Genomic DNA, 15,982 nt, shown 5'->3' with positions numbered 1-15,982 from the left:
TTAAACTGCAATTAATCGGTCAACAAAAGATATGGCATCTGCCTGTTCCAGGATCAAAACAGCCCAGAACAAAATACGAATACGTAACTTATTCCCTTCACTTTTACCACGTCCCCACTCACGTGACTGGTTATCGTAATGAACACATAACACAGAATACAATGCAGACAAAAAACAGACGTGTTGCTCCTCCACACAGCATTTACAAATGGCAGTAAACTGGTTTTCACCAGACAATTGATGCAACTATCCAGGATTGTTGTTGTCCCAAAACTGGACATCCACAACTTCTGTACATCCCAGGACAGAATGTAATCTTTTCTGAAATGATTTACTCTGATCATAACAAAGAGCTGCTGATTGTGTCCTTAATTACCGCATTAAATATCCTCTAAAACTCCCATTAACACCCAGTTCCAGTCACAGGCTGTGAGTGTGTGGTGCGGTGGGTGTGAGGGTCTCTCTGTCAATCAGTGAGAACAAAGAATGTGACCCACACATCAGACTTATCTTCCATGTCCGGTTTCCATCAGATTACAGAAACTTTCACTGACTCTACTTTTTCGAATTAGTTTTACATGGGATTGTGTCCCATTCTCCGTCACGAGCAGGCCATTTGGTCCATGTTCTATGAATTTCCCCTCGGCCACAAGCCTCCTGCCACCTACTCACCGCACTCAGCAACAATGTCCCAACTCCCTGGTCCCTCACGTGTTTATCCAGCCTCCCCATTACATTCAATCTCTGATGTTCCATTTCAACCACTCCTGTGGCACGGAGTTCCACATCCTCTTCACTAAATTTCTTGTGGGATTTATTAAAACCTCCTGGCATTTTATCTTTGACTGAAGGTCTCCCCATAAATAGAAACATAGAAACAAAGAAAACCTACAGCACAATACAGTCTCTTTGGCCCACAATGCTGTGCCAAACAATTCTGTACTTACTTTGGAAATTACCTCGAGTTCGCCATAGGTCTCTATTTTTCTAAGCTCCATGTACCTGTGTGGGAATCTCTTGAAAGAGCCTATCGGATCCGCCTCCACCTTCGTTGCTGGCAGCTCATTCCACCCATTCCAAAACACTTACCCGACATCTCCTCCGTACAACTTCCAAGCACCTGTGTCCTCTCGTGTTCGCCATAATGAGGTACTTTTTCCACCTTCGCGCAAGCAAATCCATCACTAATCTTAAATTGTTCCATTTTATCATTCTGATGTCTTATCCAGATGAAAATGCACAGCCTGTCCTGCCTTTCCTGTAAGTTCCACCCTCTCAGTAATGGTCTAACTTTCAGAAACTTTCCCTATAATTTTCCCCGTGGTTCTGTATTGCTGGTGTGTGAGTGACTGTGGGAGTGGGAATTTTCAACACCTTGTAATGATTTCGATGAAATTCATGATGTGGACATTAAGTCCAAGTCTAATCAGATTTGTGCTTTTATTTATTTCAGGAGGAAGCTCATCGAAACAGGAGGTAGGACATGCTCTTTACTGAAACCCTGTATGGATTTGTAAAGTACTTCAAAATTCCAGTTTATCACCAGCAGTTTAATATTTACAGAATCAGTGATGATGTCCAGGAATTGTCAGTGACAGATGAGGCCCTACCAGTTGAAAGATTCGATTGCTTCTATTTGTTGAACACAGTGCTGACAGAAACACTTGATGCCATTAACCGAGGTAAAACTTACAAAGATTCATTTTTCCCTGTTCATGAAACACAATTAATTTATAAGCTGAAGCAAGGATTGGCTGTGATAATGGACTGCAGGGGAACTGAAGCTTATTCCACATCAGCCCCACTGACTGGGAGGCATCACTGTCACACGGTCAGCTGGAGATGTCAGACCCCTGAACACACCAGCACAGGGTCACAATACAACCAATACACGGGACTGTCAGATGAACCACTCTGTCCTGATTCCAGACACACTGCACTAACACGCCAAGAAATTAATTTGAATCTACCACAGGAGCTCAGAATGTAATACTGACTTGATGATATTGTAGGGAATAAAAGCGGATATCAGTGTGGTGACGGGGATTGTCAGGAAAATACACAAGTCCTCTGTGCCCTGTGAGTGCAGACTCTGACTGACACAGGTCTTCCCCCTTCCGGATCAGCATCTCTCACTGTTGTTAGAGAGAGAAGAGGGGAGCAATAGTGATAGGGGCCTCAATTGTCAGGGGAACAGACAGGAGAATGTATGGACGTGAATTGGACACCCGAATGGTATGTTGCCTCCTAGGTGCCAGGGTCAGGGATGTCTCCGATCATGTCTGCTGCATTTAGAGAGGGAGAGAAAACAGCCAGATAACTTGTTGCATTTTGGGACCAATTACATAGGAAGTAAAAACAAAGAGGTCCTGAAAAGAATCTGGCTAGCTTGGTAGAAAGCTCTGAAGCAGTACCCCCAGGGTTGTAATTTCTGGATTGCTGCCTGTGCCACGTGCTGGTGAGGGTAGAAACAGTATAATTTGACAGATAGAGCATGGCTGAGAAGCTGGTGCTGGGGACAGGGATTCAGGTTCTTGGATCATTGGGATCTCATCTGGTGGAGGAATGACATGCTCAAAAGGGATGGGTCGCACCTGAACCCGAGGGAGAACAATATTCTCACAGAGAGGTTTCATAGAGCTGTTGGGGAGGGTTGAAACTAATTTGGTGGGGTGGGGAGTTGGAAGTGGAGTGAAGGGATAGGACTGATGGTAAAAATGCAAAGATTGCGTGCAGTCAGACTGTCAGATAGGGCGGACAGATGAGAGGAGAAAATTGCAGCCAGCAGGGTGAGTATCAGTGCATTAGGGATGCAGAATTTAAAAGGGTAGCAGATACAGTACACAAAGTGTTATATCTCAATGCATGGAGTATGAGAAATAAGGTGGATGATCTTGTTGCACTATTACCGATTGTCAGGTATGATGTTGTGGCCATCACGGAAACGTGGCTGAAGGATGGTTGTAGTTGGGAGCTGAATGTCCAAGGTTACACAATGTATCGGAGGATGGAAGGAAGGTCGATGGGGTGGTGTGGCTCTGCTGGTAAATCAGCAGCAAGATGTGACATAGGATTGGAAGATGTTGAATCTTGTGGGTTGAGGTAAGGAACTGCAAAAGTAAAAATGACTCTGACAGCTGTCATATACAGGGCTCCCAACAGTCAGTGGGTTGAGGCCCACAGATTACAACTGGAAATAGAAAAGGCTGATGAAAAGGATAATGTTATGATAATCATGGGAGATTTCAACATGCAGGTCAATTGGGAAAATCAGGTTGGTAAAGGATCTCAAGAGAGTGAGTTTGTTGAATGCAATGTGATGGCTTTCTAGAGCAGTTTGTCGTTGAGCCTACTCGGGGAACAGCTCTACTGGATTGGGTGTTATGTATTGAACCAGAGGTGAGTAGTTAAAAGAACCCTTAGGAAGCAGTGCTCACAACATGACTGAGTTCAACTTGAAATCTGATAAGGAGAAAGTAAAGTCTGACATTGTAGTATTTCAGATAAGTGAAAGAAATTACAGTGGTCTGAGAGAGGAGTTGGCGAAAGCAAACTGGCAGGGATGAGAGCAGAGCAGAAATGGTGTCAGTTTCTGGGAAATTGAGAAAGGTGAAGGTTAGATGTATTCCAAAAATAAATAAATACTCAAATGGCAAAATAGTAAAACCGTGGCTGACAAGGGAAGAAAAGTTAATGTAAAGGCAAAAGAGAGGGAATACAACTAAACAAAAATTAGTAGGAAGACAGAGGATTGGGAAGCTTTTAAATATCTACAGAGAGGAACTAAAAGAATGTTTGGGAGGGGAAAAATAAACAAGAAATTGATTTGATTTGAATTGAATTGACTTTATTACTTACATCCTTCATATACATGAGGAGTAAAAATCTTTACGTTATGTCTCCATCTAACTGTGAAATGTGCAATTTATAGTAATTTATGATGAATAATATGTACAACAGGCTGATTAATATAACATAGAAATACAGTTGTGTCCACATGAGTTAAGCAGTCTGATGGCCTCGTTGAAGAAGCTGTTCCGGAGCCTGTTGCTCCTGGCTCTTATGCTGCGGTACCGTATCCCGGATGGTAGCAACTGGTACAGTTTGTGGTTGGGGTGACTCTGGTCTCCAATGATCCTTCAGGCCCTTTTAACACACCTGTCTTTGTAAAACAAGTTAGCAAACAATATCAAATTGTTTTTCAAGTATTGTAAAAAAATAAAACAGAGATGAGAGTGGATATAGGAACGCTAGTAAATAAGGCTGGATATATAATAACGCGGGATAAAGAGATGGCAGATAAACCAAATATTTTGCATCAGTCTTCACCGTGGAAGACACTAGTACTGTGCCCGGTGTTGAAGGGTGCTAGGGATGAGAAGTGAGTGCAGTTACTGTTACAAAGGAGAAGGTGCTCAAAAAGCTGAAAGACCTAAAGGTACATAAGTCACGCGGACCAGATGAACTGCACCCTAGTGTTCTGAAAGAGGTTGTGGTAGACATTTTGGAGGCATTTTAAATGATCTTTCAAAAATCATTGGACCCTGGCATGGTGCCAGAGGACTGGAAAATGGCAAATGTCACTTAACTCTTTAAGTAAAGAGGAAGGCAGCAGAAAGGAAATTATTGACCAGTTAACAATCACCTCTGTGGTTGGGAAGAAATTGGAGATCAATTGTTAAGTATGAGGATATAGAATACTTGGTGACACTGGACAAGATAGGACAGGTCAGCATGGCTTCGTTAAGGGAATATCCTGCCTGACAAACCTGTTAGGATTCTTTGAGGAGATTACAAGCAGGATCGATAAAGGGGATGCAGTGGATGTTGTATATTTGGAATTGCAGAAGGCCTTTGACACACATGAAGGTGGTAACCCGGTTAAGAGGCCATGGTGTTACAGAAAAGTTACAGGCTTGGTTAGAACATTGGCTAATTGGTAGGAAACAGCGAATGAGAGTAAAGGGATCCTTTTCTGGTTGGCTGCCAGTTACTCATGTTCCACAGGGGTCAGTGTTAGGACACCTTCATTTTATGCTGTATATCAAGATCTGGCTGATGGAATAGACCATAAGATATAGGAGCAGAAATAGGCCATTCAGCCCATCGGGCCTGCTCCACCATTCAGTCATGAGCAGATCCAATTCTTCCGGTCATCCCCTATCCCCTGCTTTCACCCTATACCCTTTGATGCCCTGGCTAATCAAGAACCTATCTATCTCTGCCTTAAATATGACTTGGCCTTAACAGCCACTTGTGGCAACAAATTCCACAGATTTTCCCACACACTGACTAAAGTAATTTCTCCGCATCTCAGTTCTAAAAGGACGTCCTTTAATCCTGAAGTCATACCCTCTTGTCCTACAGTAGATGGCATTTTTCCAAGTTTGCATATGATACGAAGATTGGTGGAGGGGCCGGTAGTGTTCAGGAAACAGTTAGGCTGGACAAGGACTTGAATGAGGAGAATGGGAAAGAAAGTGGCAAATGATATACAATGTTGGAAAATGCATGGCCATGCACTTAGATCGTAGAAATAATGTGCAGATTTTTTTTTCAAATGGGGAGAAAACCCAAAAAGCTGAGATGAAAATGGACTTAGCAGTCATTCTGCAGAACACACTAAAGGTTAACTTGCAGGTAGAGTCAGTGGTGAGGAAGGCAAATCCAACGTTAGCATTCAATTCAAGGGATTTTGATAGCATTCAATTCAAGAGCAGGGATGTGATGCTGAGGCTTTATAAGGCACTGGTGAAGCCTCACCTTGAGTATTGTGAACAGTTTTGGGCTCCTCATCTAAGAAAAGGTGTGCTGGCATTGCAGAAGGTTCATTTCATAAGGATGATTCCAGGAATGAAAGGGTTATCATACGAGGAACATTTGATAGCTCTGTGTCTGTACTCGCTAGAATTTAGAAAGATGAGGGGGGATCTCATTGAAACCATTCGAATGTTGAAAGTCCTAGACAGAGTAGATGTGGAAAGGATATTTCCCATGGTGGTGGAGTTTAGGAAAAGAGGGCACAGCCTCAAGATAGAGGGGGGTCTATTTAAAACAGATGCGGAGAAATTTGTGCCAGCAGCTGGTGAATTTGTGGAAATTGTGTGTATTTAAGACAGAGCTTGATAGGTTCGAGATTGGACACAGCATCAAAGGTTATGGGGAGAAGACCAGGGAGTGGGGCTGAGGAGGGAAAAAAAGGATCAGCCATGATTGAATGGCGGAGCAGACTCGATAGGCAAATGGCCTAATTCTGCTCCTATGTCTTATGGTTATCAGACCACTACATTGTAGCATTGTGAGAATGAGCTCGGACACACCAACAAGCATTGACATGGGTCAAGATTTCATCTCGGGAGAAGCACACACAGCATAACCGGCCTGGCAAAGCTCCCTCACACACATACACAGGAAGGACTGGCAGATTGTAGTCAGAGCCTCAGCAATGTACATTGTTATTTCCCTCAGTAACCTGGAAACTAATCTCTTCAGAGACAGTCATTTATTCATTTAAACAACTCAATCACGTATGACACATTGTCAACACACACCAGACATGTGATGACAGACTATAACATACAAATTCTTCAACGTGCACCACACTCTCCTTCAATGTGTATACACACCACACGGATATTTACCACAATCAACACACACACACACACACACACACACACACACACACACACACACACACACACACAATCAACACACACAGGATATACTATCAGAGTGTGACACACGGCCACAGAAATAGGCGCAAATTCCCATTTAGGATTGAAATCTGCCGACCTTACCCAGTCTGTCTGTTCTGTGGCACTGAGCTGCCCTCTGACGTGACGTCACATCAACACTTCACAGACAGACTCCGGGGTGAGATTCCTCAGGAGGATGATCTGGGAGGGTTTGATGGATGTTGAACCCACAGCCCAATTCATCAATTTGCAAGACTAAGATGTCTTCTTGAGCATGGCCCATTTGTGTGTGTTTGCCCCCCCCCCATCCCTCTAACCATTTCCCATCTGTGTACCTGCCCAAATTTATTTTAAAATATTTTATTTGTACCTGTTTCTACAGCGTCTGAGGGCAAATTCCATTTACCAACCTCCCTCTCTATGAGAATGTTATCCGATAGACCACTCAGAAAAATTTCCCGCCTCACTTTCAATCTGAGGCCTCTGGTTCTGTACTCCCATTTCTTGGAAAAAGAAACATTATTTAAGTTCCTTATGAATTATTTACCTCGATAAGGGGTCATACCTGAACATCGTACACTACAGCTGAATAGCCCAAGCTTATCCACTCTCTGCTTTTAACCCAAGCCCCCAGTCCAGGTAACATCCTCCTGAAGCCTCCTGTTCAGTGTAATGACATCCTCCCCATATTCGGGAACCGGAAATGCAGACAATGCTCCAAGTGTGGTCTATCATCGACATCGAAGGCCTTTCTGAATTTCATGTGGACAGTGTGGAATAGGCTGATGAATACAGGACTGAAGGTGTTTTTTTAGATTGGGAAAAGAAGGGCGGCGTGGGAGCTAAATTCTGACGGAAGGCAGTTTTTTAAAAAAACTTCGCGTACAAGATCGGCGAGACTGCTCAGGACAGCGCGGAGAGTTTAAAAAGATGACCACCCTATACAGCGGGCAGCGGAGTGGGTGGCAGCAGAGTGTAGGGCTTTGGCTCAACGGGCTTTGGCGGTAACGGGAAGAGGCGAGAGCGAGGCACCGACTCTTTTTCTCCCCTTGGCAAATCGGCCTGGACGGACGGGGGAACAGCAGGTCACATTAGCTAACGGTTTAAAAAGTTCGTGTGTTTGGTGAAGTAAGTGGGTGAGTAGACCTATCTTTCTTTTTTCATTCCTGTAGAATTAGGTAGCATGTCTGCAGGGTTAGTGCTTTGTTCAGGGTGTCAGATGTGGGAATCCTGGGAGACCTCCAGCCTCCCTGATAGCCACATCTGCACCAGGTGAACCGAGATTCAGCTCCTCGGAGACCGTGTTAGGGATCTGGAGCTGCAGCTTGATGACCTACTGCTTATTAGAGAAAATGAAGAGGTGATAGACAGGAGCTACAGGGAGGTAGTCATCCCAAGGCTACAGGGGTCAGAAAACTGGGTGACTGTCAGGAGAGGGAAGGGAAATGCCCGGATAGTGGAGAGCACCCCTGTGGCTGCCCCCCTCAGCAACAAGTATACCGTTTTGGATGCTGTTGAGGGGGATGACCTGACAGGGGACGGCCACGGTGACCGGGTCTCTGGCACTGAGCCTGGCGCTGTTGTGCAGGAGGGAAGGAGGGAGAAGAGGAATGCGGTAGTCATAGGGGATTCCATAGTCAGGGGAACAGACAGGAGATTCTGTGAGCCTGGTAGAGATACCCGCATGTGCTGCCTCCCAGGTGCCAGGGTACGGGATGTCTCGAATCGGGTCCAGAATATCCTGAAGGGAGAGGGCGAGCAGCCAGCTGTCTTGGTACATGCTGGTACCAATGACATAGAGAGGAAAAGACAGGAGGTCCTGAAGAGAGATTTCCGGGAGTTAGGAAGGGAGCAGAGAAGCAGGACCTCCAGGGTAGTAATCTCAGGATTGCTACCTATACCACGTGCTAGCGAGGGCAAGAATAGTAGGATCAGGCAGATGAATGTTGGCTGAGAGACTGGTGCAGGGGACAGGGCTTCAGATTCTTGGATCATTGGTATCTCTTCAGGGGGAAGTATTACCTGTTCAAAAAGGACGGGTTACACCTGAACCATAGCGGGAATGTTTAATAGAGCTGTTAGGGAGGGTTTAAACTGATTTGGCAGGGTGATGGGAAACCGGAATGATAGAGTAGAGGAGGGGGAAAACACAAATAAATCTAAGATAGTGAGCAGTAAAGATGTCAGGAAGGACAGGCAGGTGATGGGGCAAATTTGCAGCCACTGGGATGAGTTGCAGTGCAATCAAAACAAAAAGTACCAAATACTGGACTTAAGGTGTTATACTTAAATACACACAGCATAAGGAATAAGGTGGATGATCTTATCGTACAGCTACAGATTGGCAGGTATAATTTGAGAAAGAGAAGCCGAAATCAGATGTGTCAGTATTTCAGTGGAGTAAAGGAAATTACAGTGGCACAAGAGAGGAACTGGCCAAATTTGACTGGAAAGGGACACTAGCGGGAGGACGGCAGAGCAGCAGTGGCTGGAGTTTATGCGAGAAGTGAGGAAGGTGCAAGACAGATATATTCCAAAAAAGAAGAAATTTTCGAATGGAAAAAGGATGCGACCGTGGCTAACAAGAGAAGTCAAAGCCAAAGTAAATCAAGGAAACAAAAATTAGTGGGAAGACAGAGGATTGGGAAGTTTTTAAAAGCTTACAAAAGGAAACTAAGAAGGCCATTAAGAGGGAAAAGATGAACTATGAAAGGAAGCTAGCAAATAATATCAAAGAAGTTACTAAAAGCTTTTTCAAGTACATTAGGAGTAAAAAACGGGTGAGAGTGGATATAGGACAGATAGAAAATGATGCTGGAGAAATTGTAATGGGAGATAAGGAGATGGCTGAGGAACTGAACGAGTATTTGCATCAGTCCTCACTGAGGAAGATATCAGCAGTATACCGGACACTCAAGGGTGTCAGGGAAGAGAAGTGTGCGCAGTCACAATTACGACAGAGAAAGTACTCAGGAAGCTGAATAGTCTAAGGGTAGATAAATCTCCAGGACCAGATGGAATGCACCCTTGTGTTTTGAAGGAAGTAGCTGTGGAGATCGTGGAGGCATTCGCAATGATCTTTCAAAAGTCAATAGACCCTGGCATGGTTCCGAAGGAGTGGAAAATTGCAAATGCCACTCTGGTATTTACGAAGGGGGCAAGGAAGCAAAAAGTGAATTATAGACCTGTTAACTTGAGAAGTGGTTGGGAAGTTCTGGAGTCAATTGTCAAGGATGAGGTTACGGAGTACCTGGAGGCATATGACAAGATAGGCCAAACTCAGCATGGTTTCCTTAAAGGAAAATCCTGCCTGACAAACCCATTGAAATTTTTTGAGTAGATTACAAGTAGGCGAGACAAGGGAGATGTAGTGGATGTTGTGTATTTGGATTTTCAGAAGGCCTTTGACAAGGTGCCACACATGAGGCTGCTAAACAAGATAAGAGCCCATGGAATTACGGGAAAGTAACGTACGTCAATAGAGTGTTGGCTGATTGGCAGGAAACAGAGAGTAGGAATAAAGGGATCCCATTCTGGTTGTCTGCCAGTTACCCGTAGTGTTCCACAGGGGTCCGTGTTGGGGCCGCTTCTTTTTACGTTGTATATCAACGATTTGGATTACAGAATAGATAGCACTGTAGCTAAGTTTGCTGATGATACAAAGATAGGTGGAGGGGACGGTAGTGCTGAGGAAACAGAGTCTGCAGAGAGACTTGGATTGATTGGGAGAATGGTCAAAGAAGTGGCAAATGAAATACAATGCTGAAAAGTGTATGGTCATGCACTTTGGTAGAAGAAATAAATGGGCAGACTATTATTTAAATGGAGAGAGAATTCAAAGGTCTGAGATGGAATGGGACTTGGGAGTGTTCGTGCAGGATACCCTTAAGGTTAACCTACAGGTTGAGTCGGTGGTGAAGAAGGCGAATGCAATGTTGGCATTCATTTCTAGAGGAATAAAGTATAGGAGCAGGGATGTGATGTTGAGGCTCTATAAGGAACTGGTAAGACCTCACTTGGAGTACTGTGTGCAGTTTTGGTCTCCTTATTTAAGAAAGGATGTTCTGACAGTGGAGAGGGTTCAGAGAAGATTGACTAGAATGATTCCAGGAATGAGAGGGTTAACATATGAGGAACATTTGACCGCTCTTGGAATGTACTCCGTGGAGTTAAGAAGAATGAGGGGGAACCTCACAGAAACATGTCGAATGTTAAAAGGCATGGACAGAGTGGATGTGGCAAAGTTGTTTCCCATGATGGGGGAGTCTAGTACGAGAGAGCATGACTTAAGGATTGAAGGGCGCCCATTCAGAACGGAGATGCGAAGAAATTTTTCTAGCCAGAGGGTGGTGAATCTGTGAATTTCTTGCGGCAGTGGAGGCCAGGTCATTGGGTGTATTTAAGGCAGAGATTGATCGGTATCTGAGTAGCCAGGGTATCAAAGGTCATGGTGAGAAGGTGGGGGAGTGGGACTAAATGGGAGAATGGATCAGCTCATGATAAAATGGTGGAGCAGATTCGAAGGACCAAATGGCTGGCTTCTGCTGCTTTGTCTTATGGTCTTATTTGAATGCACCAGTATACGGAATAAGGATCTTGTAGCACAGGTAGAGTTTGACACGTACAAACTTAGGCAGGTACGACTTTGGTCGAAGGAATAAAGGCAGAAGCAATTGTGTAAACAGGGCGAAATTCAAAAACCAGAGGTGCAAAGGGACATGGGTGTCCTTGTACAGGATTCCCTGAAGGTTAACTTGCAGTTTGTATCAGTGGTAAGATTGGCAAACTCAATGTTTGCTTTCATTTCGAGAGGTTTAGAGTGCAAGAGCAAGGATGTAATGCTGAGGTTTTATAAGGCATTGGTCAGACCACACTTGCAGTATTGTGAGCAGTTTTTGGTCCCTTCTATCGGAAAACATGTGCTGGCATTGGAGGGGGTCCAGAAGATTCACAAGAATGATTCCGGGAATGAAAGAGTTCACATATGAGGAGTGTTTGATGGTTCTGGGCCTGTACTCACGGGAGCTTAGAAGAATGGCTGATTTATTATCCCTCTCAACCCTATTCTCCCGCCTCCTCCCCATAACATTTGAGACTCTGACTAATCAAGATGTTTACTTATTAACTTCTGCTTTAAAAATCAAACAGGAGAAAATCTGCAGATGCTGGTAATCCAATCTACACAGGTCCTGATGAAGGGTCTCGCCAGATCTCTCTGACACCTGTCTGGAGAGAGTTGATGTTGGGAGGATGTGGGTGGGTCGAGAACGGTAAGCACAGACTCCGACTTTAGGGATGTCCATTTAGGACAGAGACGAGGAGGAGTTCCTTTATCAACATGATAGTGAATCTGCCACAGGCAACTGTGGAGGCCAAATAATTGAGTATATTTAAAGCAGAGTAACACACACAAATTGTTGGGGGAACAGCAGGCCAGGAAGTTTCTATAGAATGGAGTAAACAGTCGACGGTTCAGACTGAAACACTTCATCAAGACCTGTGTTGCTTAAGGGTTCCTGCAAATTCATCCTCTGTTCTAATGAAGGGCTGCGGGGGATGGGGTTGTGGGAAAGGGGACAAAGTCATCCTCATCTGCCATCTTTGCCCCCTCTAGCTTCTCATTACGTCTACACACACAGTTCACCCACGGGGTTTCCACCTCTCCCCCTCCTGGTTCAATCTGCCATTCATCTCTCCCATACTGGTTCCCATTATCACCTCCTTTACTGTCTCAAACCATCACACTGCCCCACTTCACACTCACAAATGAATGTGAACATTGTATGACGGGCCTGTTCCTGTGCTGTACTGCTCTATGTTCTCTGTTCCCAGTTTCGAAGAATGAGAGATCTCATAGAAACACAAAATTCTTTCAGGGGTCAACAGGCAGGAGTGAGGGAGGATGTTTCCCCTGTCTGAGGAGTCAAGGGCCAGGGGTCTCTCTGCTCAACGTCCAGCATAAAACCCCTGGGGAAACATTAATTGTCCATCCGCTTTCGTCGGGTCAAACAACGGGAAAGGTTCGTGTCGGCCACCCGACCACGCCTGAGGCCCAGTGGCCTTTCCTGGATCCCCGGGGCCGCGCTGCCCGAGTCTCCCCCCGATCCCCGGTGCCGCGCTGCCCGTGTCTCCCCCCGATCCCCGGGGCCGCGCTGTCCGAGTCTCCCCCTGATCCCCGGTGACTCTCTAATTCTCTGCTTCTCCCCCCAGTCTCTGTCACCCTGGATGTGGAAACGGCGAATCCGTATCTCGAGGTGTCTGAGGATCGGAAGAGTGTGAGATGGACCCGGACCCGGAGGAAACTCCCTGACACCGGGAAGAGATTCACATTCTGGCCTTGTGTGCTGGGATCGGAGGGATTCACATCGGGGAGACATTACTGGGAGGTGGAGGTGACGGGGAATCGGGGCTGGTATCTGGGAGTCGCCGCAGAGTCTGGGGAGAGAAAGGGATGGGTCAGACTGAGTCCGGAGACCGGGTTGTGGGTCATCCGGCGGGATGGTGACGTGTTACATCGGGATGGTGACGTGTTCGGTGGTCCCACCTCCTCCGAGTCCCGTCTCGCTGCCGGTCCCATCCCCGGGAGGGTGGGAGTTTATCTCAGTTACGAGTTCGGGACAGTTTCATTTTACAATGTGGAGACCAAGTCCCATCTCCACACCTTCACTGGGAATAAATTCACGGAGAAACTTTATCCTTTCCTCCGGACCTGGGATATAAACCAGTGGCTGAGAATCTGCTCCGGTTCCGCTCCGGATCTGTAAACGGGTCGGGTCCCGGGACCGGCGTCAGGGGTAAAGTCCCTGTAAATATAAATGTGCGGAGAGTGCAGCTAAGGAGATGGTGCAGGAGGGAAGGCTTCATGTTTCTGGACAATTGGGCTTTGTTCCCGGGAAGTTGGGACCTGTTCCGACGGGACGGTTTGCCCCTGAACTGGAGGGGGACTAACATCCTTGCGGGTAGATTTGCTAGTGCTGCTTGTGGGGGGGGGGGGTAAAAAAGATTTGCAGAGGGAGGGGAACCAGATTGTTAGAGCAGATAGTGAGGTGGAGGAGGATAAAGGTCATGCAAGGACTGCATGTATAGACAGAAATCAAAGGTTGTAAAATCATTAGGTTGTAAATTAGGTTGTAATTAGGTTGTAAATTAATTTTCAGAGCTTTAGAAATTGTACAAAATAGAGATTTCCAAAAAGATTTTGATGAAGAACATGACCAGAACATATGTGAAAAAGTGGCTACTTCAGTTTTATACCTATCGCAATAATTGTCTATGTTAGGAAATATTTTGGATAGTCTCTCCTTTGTGAAATAGTAACAGTGAACAATTGTAAATTGAATTAAACACTGATTGGCACATATTAAAGAAGAGTTGACCATCTTCATTAACAAAGGTCATATTAAGTTCTCTTTCCCAAACTTGTTTAATCTTTAGTGATTAAGGGGATCTGTATTTTTTTTGCAGATTTATTTATTTTTATTATCATTTATTTTGTCATGGTTGATTGATGACTTTTGAAGAGTTAATTAGCACATATTCTCTCTCTCATACACACTTACTGCAATATCTTCAGGTTAGAAATTTTTTTACAAAAATTAATTATCTAAGTTCCCATATATGCAAGAATCTGATTTGTTGGATACTATTTTGAATATGAATCCTTCAGTAAGAGAATTTGTAATTCTCATTGGTAGAATTTATAATTTATTTTTAATACATTAATACAAAAAGATAACCTCCCACCTAAGGTTTATACAATGTAGAAATATTCGTTGTTTCAGACGTGATAGAGGGGGAGGGATGAAAGGGGAAGGAGTGGCATTACTAGTCAGGGAAAATATCACAGCTGTGCGTAGACAGGACAGCCCGGAGGGCTTGTCTACAGAGGCCATATGAGTGGAGCTGAGGAACGGGAAAGGTGTGACCACACTAATAGGGGTGTATTATAGACCGCCCAATAGTCAGAGAGAATTGGAGGAGCGAATCTGTATAAAGATAGTAGACCGATGTAAGAAACAGGAAGTTGTAATATTAGGGGCTTTTAACTTTCCACATATTGACTGGAACTCCCAAACTGTAATAGGGCTAGATGGCTTGGAGTTTGTGAAATGTTTTCAGGAAAGTTTTCTAAATCAATATATAGAGGTACCTACGAGTGAGGATGCAATACTTGATCTCCTATTAGGAAACCAGACAGGTCAGGTGACAGAAGTATGTGTCCAGTGACCATAATGTCATTAGTTTCAAGTTAATTATGGATAAGGATGGGTCTGGTCCTTGAGTTGAGGTTCTAAATTGGAGAAGGGCCAATTTTGTGGAAATGAAAAAGGTTCTAGGAAGAGTGGATTGGGATAAGTTTCTTTTTCCCCTGACAAGGATGTGTTCAGTAAGTGGAATGCCTCCAAATGTGAAATTTTGAGAGTGCAGAGTTTGCATGTTCCTGCCAGGATTAAAGGCAAAGTTAACAGGCACAGGGAACCTTGGTTTTCAAGGGTTATTGGCGATCTGGTTAAGAAAAAGAGAGAGGTGTATAGCAGGTAGAGGCAACAAAGAGCATACTTAAAGAGTATAGAAAACGTAAGAAAATACTAAAGAAGGAAATCAGGAAGGAAAAAAGACATGAGGTGGCTTTGGCAGATAATGTGAAGGAAAACCTGAAGGGTTTCTACAAGTATATTAAGAGTAAAAGGATAGTAAGGGACAAAATTGGTCCCCTAGAAGATCAGAGTGGTCGTCAATGTGTGGAGCCTCACGAGATGGCGGAGATCTTAAACAGTTTTTTTGCATCAGTATTTACTCAGGAAACTGGCATAGTGTATATGGAAGGAAGGGAAACAAGCAGTAGTGTCATGGAACATTTGTAGATTAAAGAGGAGGAGGTGCTTGCTGCCTTACAGCGCATAAAGGTAGATAAATTCCCCGGGCCTGACTTGATATTTTCTCGGACCTTGACAGAGACTCATGTAGAAATTGCAGGGGCCGTAACAGAAATATTTACAATGTCCTCAGCCACAGGTGCAGTGCCGGAGGATTGGAGAGTAGCTCTTGTTATTCCGTTGTTTAAAAAAGGCTCCAATAGTAAACCAGGTAATTACAGGCCGGTGAGCCTGACATCAGTAGTATGTAAATTATTGGAAGATGTTCAGAGAGATCGGATTTACAAGTATTTGGACAGCCAAGGGCTGATTAAGGATAGTCACTATGGCTTTGTGCATGGTAGATCGTGTTTAATGAATCTCGAAGAGTTTTTCGAGGAGGTTACCAACAAAGTAGGTGAAGGAAAAGCT

General features: G+C 44.6%; 1 protein-coding gene across 1 annotated transcript in view; it reads left to right on the top strand.

The window, feature by feature from the left end:
* The window catches only part of LOC140720160 (zinc-binding protein A33-like), a 489,530-nt gene extending 473,868 nt beyond the window's left edge, over nt 1-15,662 (top strand). Inside the window, exons 3-5 of the mRNA XM_073035044.1 lie at nt 1,564-1,682; nt 12,906-13,150; nt 15,651-15,662. Coding sequence (XP_072891145.1) covers nt 1,564-1,682; nt 12,906-13,150; nt 15,651-15,662 — 376 coding nt within the window. The remainder of the gene's footprint in view (nt 1-1,563; nt 1,683-12,905; nt 13,151-15,650) is intronic.
* The last annotated feature ends 320 nt before the right edge of the window (nt 15,663-15,982 follow it).

This window comes from Hemitrygon akajei, unplaced genomic scaffold (genome assembly GCF_048418815.1).
Source record: "Hemitrygon akajei unplaced genomic scaffold, sHemAka1.3 Scf000037, whole genome shotgun sequence".
Classification (NCBI taxonomy): Eukaryota; Metazoa; Chordata; class Chondrichthyes; order Myliobatiformes; family Dasyatidae; genus Hemitrygon; species Hemitrygon akajei.
The sequence above is the reverse complement of the archived record's forward strand: the minus strand, read 5'-3'. Positions and strand labels throughout refer to the sequence as shown.